The sequence below is a fragment of the Perissodus microlepis genome, chromosome 10 (assembly GCF_051167445.1).
Source record: "Perissodus microlepis isolate ML-2025 ecotype Zambia chromosome 10, ASM5116744v1, whole genome shotgun sequence".
NCBI lineage: Eukaryota > Metazoa > Chordata > Actinopteri > Cichliformes > Cichlidae > Perissodus > Perissodus microlepis.
Window position 1 is genome coordinate 26,547,858 of NC_140470.1, and position 12,082 is coordinate 26,559,939.

A 12,082-nucleotide genomic window follows, 5' to 3' on the forward strand; every position below is an offset into this window, starting at 1 on the left:
CTGTGTCTGAATTATCAGAGCTGATAGGCTGAAAGAAATTGTGATCAAGCTCAAACATTACCTTTGTCCACGTGGCCATAAAATGTAAAGCTCCTTCTTATATATTGTGTACTTAGTATAAGTATACGTAGTATACGTATGGATGATAGTTATAGTAACTAAAACCCATAAATACATAAGAACAAGACAACACGAAGAAAAACAAGTTAGGGGGGTTATGACCCTCCCAAAAAAATTCTGAATTATCTTGCATAAATAGGCTGTTGATTTTCTTTACTCATTTCAGTAATTATCAGCAAAATAGTTGCATGTTTAATCATCTGGGAATTTACCCAGATTTATTTATTTAGACAGAGATCTCGACCCCCTCAATGTTCAGCACAAAGTTACGCCCATAGGACAAACTAAGTAGAGAGTAAATAGGGTGTTTGTCTCCCAAACACAAACTGGGAGCTGTTTCCACAGGACTGGAGCCTGAAACTCAAGTAACCGCAAGCAAGATGCCAGTATGCAAGAAATATGCGCTCTTTTTCTAGTCCCTGTAACTGAAGGCTTTTTTTTTTAGAGTGACTTGATAACATGATGCGTTGGCATGGCCAGCATTATTGGCGATTTTCACAATTCAGCATTAAACAACATTTCTTGTAAAAGATTTTATCATTTGCACTTCAAGTCACACATTACTCACATAAAATATTTATATATAGGTATGAAGTGTTAGTAGGCAGTATGCAGTAGGCCTGCGCAGAGTTGCAGGTTCTTTTTTAAGAATTGTCATTAAAAGTAAAACTTAAATTAAGCGTCACTTTAAGAATAATGTAAAATAGCTTACTAATAGTAAGCTATTATAGTAAGTTACTATAATGACATACATACATTAGTATTTAGTGCTCTAAAACTGGTGCAGTTTTGCTATTGAAACTCTGACAAAACCCATGATAATGACGCTCAAAGTGGGTCATAATAATTGCATTAAAAAATAGAGATTGTGACACGTGTTTAAAGAAAGAAAGAAACAAACAAAAATGAACTTGCTTGCAGTTTTTAACAGAGCTTAATTTTCCTTTTTAGTCATGAAAATGTAATTCAGACATCTCCTGTAGAACAAAGACATTAAGTGAGTTACGTTAATTATTGATCGTGAATTGCCCACAGGTATGAATGTGAGTGTGACTGGTCGTCTGTCTCTCTGTGTCGCCCTGCGACAGGCTGGCGACCTGTCCAGGATGTACTCCCCCTTTGCCCTACGGTAGCTGAGACAGGCTCCAGCTGATGGATGGATTGATGATCTCCTGTAGTTATGAGGAGCCCAAATTTCAACCCATTCCTGTGTACTTCAAGGGAATGTAATTTAGAAAACTTTGCTTTTGTAAGAAGGTAAAATTGGGGATGGCTTCATTAAATATACAAAAGTTGTACATTTTTTAACGGACTTTGCAATGCTTTACATACTGATTTCCTGAAACAGGTTTTTGAATAAGGTCACAGCTGCTTATTTCACACCTGTCGATGCGCAAAGTAGAGGTAATCAGATTTCCCACAGCACGTAAAGGCAGCACCAGTCATTTCGGAGTGGGAGGGGACGCACGCAGTAAAAACTCCAGCTCACGCGCTCTGATACTCACAACACAGGAGATCTGCGTGCAGGTGAGATACAGAAGAGACATACTGACTTTGCGCACGCACAGCGGGATCCCACGCGCGTCAACTCAGCATCCATTTACCTACACTTGACTTCGTCTTCAGTGAACGACCTGCGTGTGCGCGATTTGGAGCTGCTATTTGGATGACGCTACAATCTTTCTATCGGACAACGAACATGCCGTCTCTGCGACACTCTTACACCGTGACGGTGCCGGAGGACCCGGCCGCTCTCCCCTGTGACAGACCGGAGATGAGGCGCAGGAGCCACCCGCTGTCCCGGTCCGTGCTGGTGTCCACATTCATGGGTCTGATCATCAACCAGGCCAAGGTGAGTCCAGCACCCACTGGATCTGTCTCATTTGTGTCAAAGCATCCTCCTTCTGCATGATTTTATTTTGGTGCCTCTCTGAATTTAACAGACTTTCTGAAAATATATAAAGAACTAAAGTTTTTATGCCTTTGTATATAGTCCTAAACTGATTTTCCAGGGGTGTCACCACGATATATGGTCGTGAGGGGGCCTAGGCCCTGACGAGGCTAACGTTTCAGTATATTACTGCACAGATATTGCAATGAAATTATTAGCAATGATGCATAAAGAGTAAAAATATGATGATAAATGAGGAGAAATGGGACTACAAGAGCAAAATAGACAGCAGATACTTGAGGATCACGCAAACTAGAGGAATTTGTGAGTGAGGCATAAGGTACACTGACTTAAAGGAGTCAGTTTTAACAGCTCTTGAGCCTTTAGTCATTAAACTTGTAAACCCTGTGAAGAGCCAGAGGATTTGAGGTGGAGGTCTCAGTTTGACCTTTAGCCAGTCATTGGTGTCGAAATGGAGAAGTACTGGGCTGAAAGCGCACACGCACACACAAGCGGGCAGGTGTAGGGGGGGTTAAGGGCTGCTCTAACCCCTGCATCATCATTATTTACTATTCAAGCTGGTTGTGTAATAGGAAGAAAAGCTGTTGATAAGGAATGTCCACTTATCATCTACGCAGGACATTTTGTTCACATGTAGAGCTGCACATGTGGGTCCATGTGGGTCTGCGGTGTTTACCTGAGGTCACAACGTACACACATCCAGTCCTCGCTGATGGGGGATATTATTGGTTTACTCAGAAAGTGCATGTGTCGGTGTTTACACTGTCAATAAGTCTCTAATTAAGTTGCTTTTGAAGGCGTATTTTAATATTTTGGCTTTCAGTGAAATCCCCAACCCTGCCGAACAGATGCCCAAGAAAACCTGGTCAAGACGTTCTTGGGTTGTTTTGTTTGTTTGTGATGATGGCATCAGACATATTTAGTTTATGGTCACTTAAAAAAAGCAGAAGTATATTTTGCAGGACTTTTTCTGAATATCTGAAAAGGTGGGAAGAAATCTACAGCTGATTAGTTTATCCGCTGACTGTAGCAGAAATGCCAGCAGCAGTGAATGCCACTCAAAGTCAGAATTTCTTGGGTTTTCTTTCTTTTTTTTGTTTTACTTTAAACATATCAGCATGCTTTAGCTGACTTTAGCCTTCAACTCAAAGTCAAAGTACAGCCAGAGGGAGCTGTTAGCAGGAGCTTATCTGCAGCATCAGGGTGCAGCTTTTCACAGCTGCCTTCAAACATCTGAAACTGACTGTTCATTAAAAAATAATAATCGGATAACTTATAAATTCCTGTGTTCCTGCTCATTATTTCGTATCCTAAGCACAGTCTAGGGAAAGTAATAGTACTTCTACTTGAGTATTCTGGACTTTTCCCAGCTTTGCTTTTCATGAAGCAAAGATTTATGTTCATACTGTTTCCAAGGGAGTGGCGTAAGCTGGCACCATGCGTATGCAGGAGGGCTGCCTGCTTCATCACATGTTATATGGCCTTGTGCAGGCATGCAGAGCTGCTTTAGGGCACATTCTTGCGCTTTCTCTCTCTGTCTCTCTGTTTTTCTTTGAAGTCACAAAGACCAGCGTGGCGAGCTCCGGTTCACATGAACGCATCGCTTCCACCGATTTTTGGACGGGTCGTTTAAATCAAAAGGTGCCCGCTGAGTGTGCCGAGCCCCGCCGGCTGGTGCTCACCGGAGCAGATGGGGGGCCCACACCATATGGTCACCTTCGAATAGTGCACAGAGGAAGAGAAACACAAAGATTTTAGTCAAAGGGGAATTAATCGCTTGTTTAGTCATACTTCTATTTTGAGGGATGGAAACAGTGATCACGAGGCACCAAAGCTCTCAGCTAGAAGTACTTATAATCACAGCGGCACATAAGAGGGAGGAAAGGCGGGAACAATTACATTACTTTGTTCAAATATATTAGATTTGTTAATGTTCAGCATTACTAACTAGTAATCAGATACACTCATCCTGCTCGGCTCAGGTTTCCAAGGTTAAGCACTGCAACGCAGATATAATCCGGTTGTCACGGAAGAATTCCACCGGACGCTATAAAGACAACGTGGAATTTTCTTGCAAACGTTTGTTTCCAAGAACTAAAAACTGCACGACTCAAATGTCCAAAATCCCTCTCTTTCTGCTCGGTTCAGCCAGTTTCTTCCTGTTAAAAGCGAGTTTTTCCTTCCTGCTGTTGCCAAGTGCTTTCTCATAGGGGTCATGTGAGTGTTGGGGTTTTCTCTGTGGTATTTTAGGCTTTTTACCTTACGATATACAATATAAAGCACCTCGAGGGGCAGTTGTTGTGATTTGATGCTATATAAACAATATTGAATTGAACTGCCCATCAGGAGATTTAAAGGGAGCGCTCTGATTATATAACCACTTACATCCAGATGTAATCCAGAACCCAGAATGCCTGCAACCTGTGCTCCTTTAATATGGATTAAAAATGTACTATTAGAGGATTAATACTTAATGGGCTGCAGAAATGAAATGCATAAATGTAACTAGTGTACTATAGTTGCAACTAGTTTGCTTGTTCTTTGTGGAGACGGCTCTTAAAAACAGACTAGAGTCCCACAAGCTAACCCCAGCATGTCATTTCATTTAAAAAGAAAGAAACCATCAGGCTTTAAGTTCATTTTGGGTCTGATACAAGCTACAAACTAGATTTAAGTGTCAGTCTTTGGCTCTTCCAGGACACTGTTAATACTAAAAAATGTGAAATAAATGGACTCCTTAAATGGATTTCATGCTCTTTAATAAACGTCATAAATGTTTCTTCTGACATGCATGATAGCTGTTAACAGGTTTGTGACCTGTAGCCCGTCCTGCATGAGGGAACATTATAATAAGAGTGTGACATGATGTCGAAGAGCAGCTCGGCACTGTCACGCATCGACGCCTTTGCTGACAGAAGCAGCGTGCGGAAGTACCGTCATCGGGGCGCTGACGGAAACATAGGCGGCACAAAGTTTTACGCACACGCTGACTGTGAACCGAGCAGCAACATCAGCTCTGACTCATTATCTTTGTTTAATTATGTTGCAGATGTTCAGGTTTTTGAGCTGAGTGTCTTTTCCACCCTCATACTTTGTGGGGGATTAAAAAAAAAAAAAAAAGTCAATAAAGCATAAAAATGTCATAATCGCACATCAGCTGTCTCGCTCTGTAAAAGGATCCTGTCAGCTCATGCACAGCAGACTTTTTTTTTTTTTTTTGACACCTGCATCAATCCCGGGCCACAGATGATTTACTCCAACCTACGGCGGCACGAGTTATGTCCAAAACTAAACCAGCTGATCCGTGACTTCAGGCAGTGATGTGAAACTTTACAGAAACAACTGAAAGCCACGCTGCGCTCCTGCAGACCCACAGGGGGACTTTTTGCCTCCGGTCAGCGTCACATGCTCACGTTATGTCACCGTTGGCGTGAGCTGGTGGGCTCACCACAGTCACGGGTGTGGGGAGGCGTCACAGCGAACCGTGGTATCTAATCTAAGCACGTGGAACCCTAGCCGATAGCCGCGGCAGACCCGTGCCAGCAATGTGACCGTCATAACGCACACATTGCACGAATGCCATCCTGTCTTTTAAGACTCGTTCACTCTTAAGGAATCTGACAAAGCTGCTGTTCACACAGTGGTTTGATCACACTGATGGTGCATGCAGATCTGTTGGCTTCTTCGGCCTTTGTTTTGTTTTGTTTTTTAGCAGGTTTGCATTCATTACAATAAAGTGCATTTTGAGTAGGCAGCACTTGTTTTCTTGTAAAAATGGTGACACTTAACCACAGAGCTGAGAAAATAGAGATTTAAAAGTGGCAACAACTGTGTTTTAATCCAAACCATGATCTATTTCAAAACTTAACCGATTAGCCTTTTTATGAGGATAAATAAAATATTAAAAAACAATACAATATGTTTAGGATTCAAACTCAAAGTCAAGCTGACTCTCCCTAATCCTGGTTCTTCCTGTTAAAAGGGAGATTTTCCTTTCTACTGTCGCCAGTGCCTTGAAAGAACAGTTGCTGTGTTTAACACGTTATAGATGCAATTTATAGAATTTTGACCTGTTGTTACACATGTTTGGAAAAAACACTATAATTTTGAATATTCCATTCGATTCCATTTTTGTTGTGCATGGTCAGACTTTCACTGGTTTACTGTCCTTCTCACTACCAAGTGCTTGTGAATAAATGTAGCAGTGCCTCCGATCAGTTGCTCTGTCATTTGAAAAACACATTTACTGTCATGTAAATCTTTAATGTTGACATCTCTCTTTTCTTTTTTTCTGTGAACAGAACAAGAGTCTTCAGGGCCTGGTGGGTTTGAAGAACCTGGGTAACACTGTAAGTGTCACGTTTTGTCCTTTAAGTGCAAATAACTCGGTTTAGTCTTCACTTTAATAATTACCGGGCCTCTCTGTTTGATGTGATTTGCAGTGCTTCATGAACTCCATCCTCCAGTGTCTGAGTAACACTTTGGAGCTGAGAGATTACTGTCTGAGAAACAGCCACATCACAGACCTCAACAACAACTGCAGGTCAAACACTGCTCTCATCGAAGGTACGATGACTTATTTTTGAAGATCTTAAGTCGAGTTAATTCCCTACCAAGTTGAGATAGTGGTCTGATTTCTGCAATTTGTCTACCTCAGAGTTTGCAAAGCTGACTCAGAGCCTGTGGACCTCTGCAAACAATGAGCCCATCAGTCCCTCTGAATTCAGGAACCAGGTCCAGAGGTGTGCTCCAAAATTCGTTGGCTGCAAGTGAGTTTTCCGCCTTCTTTTAAAGTCAACCTGAAGCCGTGCACATCAGTAAAATCAAGTAAAAACGTCTCCCTCTACAGCCAACAGGATGCTCAGGAATTTCTCCGCTTCTTGTTGGACGGTCTCCATAATGAAGTCAACCGGGTGACGGTCCGCCCTAAAGTGTCCGTCCTGGACTTTGACCACCTCGCGTAAGTGTGGCCTCACACTCAAAGCCTGTCTGGGTGACTGCTGTATCCCTGATTGGGCTGCAGTGGTCAACATAGCGAGCCTTCATCTATAATTATCGTGTAATTGACATTTTGTGGCCATTGGAGGAGAAACAAACCCCAAAATTGGTGAATTAATATTAACAATGAGTTTAATTATCAATATCTGAGTTGCAAAGGATCTTAAAGAGGCTTTAATTGAAGTTTTTATCACTGGTTTGCAGGTGAACATAACATCAGTTTGACTTTGCTGGGTTTTTTTTGTTTTTGTTTTTTACAGGGATGACGAAAAAGGCAGAAGGATGTGGAACATGTACTTGGCGAGAGAGGACAGCAAAGTAGTGGGTGAGTGATTTCTTTATTTTTTAACCCATAGCTGCTTAATAAATCTTAAACAAGCCTTAAAGGAATATAAATGTTTAACGTGGCCCTCCATCCTGCTCATAGATCTGTTTGTGGGGCAGCTGAAAAGCTCTCTGACTTGCACAGCTTGTGGTTTCCGCTCCACTGTGTTTGATCCATTTTGGGACCTCTCGATACCTATTGCACAGGTAAAATGCCTGTTGTGGTCTTGGATTATCGCATTGCATAAGCCACGGATTTAAAAATTATATCCACGTTGTAAATGTAATTTTTGTAGAGGTTACCGATCTTAATCATAAGCGTTAGGCAAGTCTTCACGCAGTGCTTGATTTCTAACACTTGTCTGCCTCCACAGAAGAGTTCAGGCGAAGTGACTCTCAAAGACTGCTTGAGACTCTTTACAAAGGAAGATGTGTTGGATGGAGAGGAGAGACCGGTAAGAGGCAATGCATAAATAACCCAAGTCTCACTTTCCTCTATAAAGATGATGCAATGTATTGATTACACTGCCTACACCGTGTTCACCTCTTTCTTAGACGTGTACCAAATGCAAAGCCAGAAGAAAATGCACCAAGAGGTTCAGCATCCAGAAGTTCCCTCAGGTCCTCGTACTTCGTATCCTTTCCTCACATCTTTGCATTTTAACATTTCCAGAAAGCAGAGAGATTTCAATGATGCCCTGTGCGATAAAGATATTGAGCAGAGTGAATCAGTGTTCAGTGTCAAATAAAGTGTCTTTAGTGGTTTAGTTAGCCATGGAGACTGGCTGCTCACACCCTGGTAATCTCCATTCACTAGGAAAAAATGTCCATTCCCTGGAAGTTGCTGCCTGTTGCCAGTCGGTTGTAGCTTGCATGATCGATGCAAGCTATCTTTGAACCAGTTTTGATCCTTGACCCAGTGTTCCCTCAGACCTTAAACGATTCTCAGACTCCAACGTCCGAGCCAGCAAGCTCTCCACTTACGTCAACTTCCCTCTTAAAGATCTGGACCTGCGGGAGTTTGCCTCAGAAACCAGCGGTATGTATTTTCCAGAGGAGAGAAGGACAATCAATCTATTTTAGCTTTGCCACTGTGTTGACTGACAGCTGTGTTGTCTCTTCTCTGCAGAGCGCCCTGTGTATAACCTCTATGCAGTGTCCAACCACAGTGGAAACGCTTTGGGAGGCCACTACACAGCCTACTGCAAAAACCCAGCTCTGGGAGAGTGGTACAGCTACAATGACTCCAGGTATCAGCTCTCGCATCATCGTGTTACTTAGCGTATCATCTTATCAGACTGGCAGAAAGGGTTAAAGTCTAATTAAGCTGTATATACCTGCTGTCAGATGAAAGTGACCTAATCTTAATTGCATCAAGCTGACCTCATTACTGCTTTACAGCAAAGTGTGCATGTTTGCAGCCTGGTTCATAATGTGCAAATATTTAACTTTGTGCTAAGCTGCCCTCGCTTCAGTGTTTCCCGTGTGCTCTCTCTGTGCAGGGTGAGCCCGATGTCCTCCAGCCAGGTTCGCAGCAGCAATGCCTACGTCCTCTTCTACGAGCTGGCCACCCCTTCACACAGCAAATATCAGACGTGTCGGCTTTAGGTGCCATTGAGGAGCGATAAGCTGTGCTAAACTCGGACTGATAACAGGAAAGGAAAAACAAAGGAGTCAGACGCTGCCTGCTGGGAGATGGCTCCACCTAGTGGAGAGAGTCCTACCAATGCAAGCTGTGAAAAAGGAGCGCCGAGACGCCAAACGGTGGATGTGAAGGCATATTTACACTGAAGGATTGAAAGCTTCGCTCACTGGCTGGGTTGAAGTGAAACAACAGTGGGAGGAAATGTAAAAAGTGCGAAACTTGCAATACACTGCTTGCAATATGCAAGCATGTTTTTTTTCTTTTTCTTTTTTTCTTTCCTTATTTCACTCAAAAAGGACATTTTGAAGCTTTTCTTTTGTCACTTGAGTGTATTTTTTTTTTCTCTTTTGAATATAGATTATTAGTGTTAAGCATTTATTGTTATTACAGAGACTAGAGAAGCACGCCTCACACACCAAACGCAAGATATAATTTATTCTATTTAATATGATGTCAGAGCTTGAGCGTGCATTATGTGTATATATAATTTAACAAAGCTTTATGGTTTCCCTCTCTGCCAGTGCAGAGGGAACGTCCTATTATATTTTTGTACAGTATTTATCAACAGCACAGCGAATGTAACTGTACTGTGGAAAAGTCACACCAAGCACATACCAAAGCAGCTTCTTCCAAGAAATGTGACTGACTTAAAGCCTAAGACAGTCCAGCGCCTGTAAATTATTAAAATCCATCACTAACTTGCCCTGCACGTGTGATTTTTATTAATTAACCCTTTATTTTCACACTTCACAGCAGAAATCCTGTGTCACGTGCAGCAGACACTTGCTGATCCAGTCGAATAAATTAGAATGAGCTGAATACACAGAAGAGCCCGTAGAAAGTCACCAGCAGTGTGTGCTGATTAAGACTTTCTGCATAACGGTGTACGGTGGCCCTGCACAAGGGAAGTGTTTCTGGGGAGACAATAACCTGACGGACCAGTTGCCGAAACCAAAATATGCTAAGAATTGCGTTGGGAGACACTTCAAAGAAGTGGAGGATCTATCGGTTTTGTGAGAAAAGAAAAGATGAAAGGTAAGTGTGTTAGCCTAACTATTAGGCTAAAAGTCTGTCATCAGTATTATATGAATCATGATAAAACACACCTAGCATGTTTTGGGTTCCTGCATCTGGTCCGTCGGGTTATTGTCTCCCCAGAAACACTTCCCTTGTGCTTTTGGAAATCTTTTTTTCCTGTTTCCGTTGTCGTTTTTCTATTTCGATTGTGTTTTGTGTGCTTTTGCAGCGTTTGTCTTATTGCTGGTGTTGTCTTAAGTTTCTTAAGTTGCAGTCCGTTTGGCCTCTCGGGGCCACCGTAGGCAGTGCCTTTGTGTACATCGTACGAGACAAGTGGCTCTTTAGGCCTTACAGCGACCCTGAAGTCAAATTAATGCAATAAATCCATCCAGACTAGTGGTGTCTCAACTCCTGTTAATCAACACTTTCCCTTCCAGAGTATCATTTTGGTCTAACCAGTCACTTGTGATCCACTAATCATCAACTACACCTTCATTCCTTCCAAAGAGGTTTACATATTTGCTCGGCAAGCAAAAAGCTGCTGGTTCGCGTCCAGCCAGAGACATAAATTCTCTCAGGGTTACATCAGGAAGGGCATCTGGCTTAAAAATCTGCCAAAACAAAACATGCAGGGCTGCCTGGTCAGTTGACAAAAGATCAGCTGACAGTAGCACTCAGGTGCTGATGATCAAATGCTCTTTATTAACTGATTAGCAGGTGAGCACTTCTATCAAAGCAGAGGTTTTGCTAGTTTTCCTGGTAATCAGGTGCGTGGTAGACCGTGCACTGCTGTGCACTGCTCATGTTGAATGTTAAAGTTCATAACAGCACAATTAGAAAAAACAAACAAGTGTGTCCTGATGATGTCATCATGTCCCCGAGAGGCAGCAGTGCTGAATAAAAATATATTTTAAATGACCTAGAAGGCACTAGATCTTACTAATATATTGCAAAGCCATCCATTGGGCTGATCTAAACTGTGCCCATTTTTATAGATAACAGCTGTAGAAATGCTGCATTCCCCTGATTATAATGACAGATGGCACTTACACTGTGATGCTCAAAGCTCGCCAAAACATACATTTTACCCAGTCACTTAAAGAGATCCTCAAACCTTGATGAAAGTGTTTTGATGTAAGAGTGGAGAACCTTTGAATTTTCTCTTTCAACAACTGGGTCATGATTTCTGGAAATAAATGTTATTACCTTTGAGCACCACAAGGTAAGAGGCATTTACTTCCACTGTAATCAAAAGAAGGGGTTTATTTCTGCAGCTGAGTTCCAAAACTCAGGTAAATCTTACTAAAACAATCAAACAGAACGTCCAGAGGAAAATAAGTAAGATTTTCCCTTTAATGTCCTCTTTTTTGCCTGCTTCAGATGCCAAACATGGCAGAAAAATTACTTCAATGCATTTTTTTAAACAATAAAAAAAGAATCAAACTGCATTTCATTTAAACAAACACAATAAAACAGAGTCTGCAAAGTATTGTTTCTTTAATTTCCCTAAAATAGTAAAGAATCATATTCATTTGCCTTAAGTTTTCTTCATGTTTTTAACCTTTCTCGTACTACTGTGGCACACCTCAAAAAAACCCTGAAACTGACGAAGATTGGAGATATTGATGTTTTTCAGAGTTAATCGTGACACAGTTTCCTACCATTCTGGCTCATTTCATTTCTTAGATATATAAATGATGCTTAATGGTGCAGCTCTAAGTTGTATTGCTTGTAGGACAGATTAGATTGTCTGTGAAGGAAAGCGTCTGGACTTCTTTAAGTTGTTTGAAGACGTTTCACCTCTAATCCGAGAAGCTTTTTCAGTTCTAAGGTCAAACGGCGGAGAGTCCCAGATTAGATTAGATTAGATTATGTAAGGAATTGCAGCTTCATAAAGCAAGATGACCTACTTTTCTGAGTGTGCTAGTAGTGTAAAAACACAACATCCTTCTATTTACCACCAACTTTATAAGATTTTAAGTAATATTAGTAATTTACCCAAAAAAATTCCTCTGTGTTAAATATCAATTAGAGGCTTAAAACTGCAGGGTGAATGACCATTTTCA

General features: G+C 41.6%; 1 protein-coding gene across 1 annotated transcript; it reads left to right on the forward strand.

Annotated features, from left to right (window-relative positions):
• Window positions 1-1,592: 1,592 nt before the first annotated feature.
• usp2b (ubiquitin specific peptidase 2b) lies at window positions 1,593-9,702 on the forward strand. Its single transcript, XM_084940854.1, has 12 exons — window positions 1,593-1,972; window positions 6,334-6,381; window positions 6,475-6,598; window positions 6,690-6,801; window positions 6,882-6,992; window positions 7,291-7,355; window positions 7,458-7,561; window positions 7,729-7,809; window positions 7,910-7,988; window positions 8,286-8,393; window positions 8,484-8,604; window positions 8,857-9,702. Exons 1-12 carry the CDS (start codon window positions 1,787-1,789, stop codon window positions 8,960-8,962), a joined length of 1,245 nt encoding a protein of 414 aa, XP_084796980.1. The 5' UTR covers window positions 1,593-1,786; the 3' UTR covers window positions 8,963-9,702.
• Window positions 9,703-12,082: the final 2,380 nt, after the last annotated feature.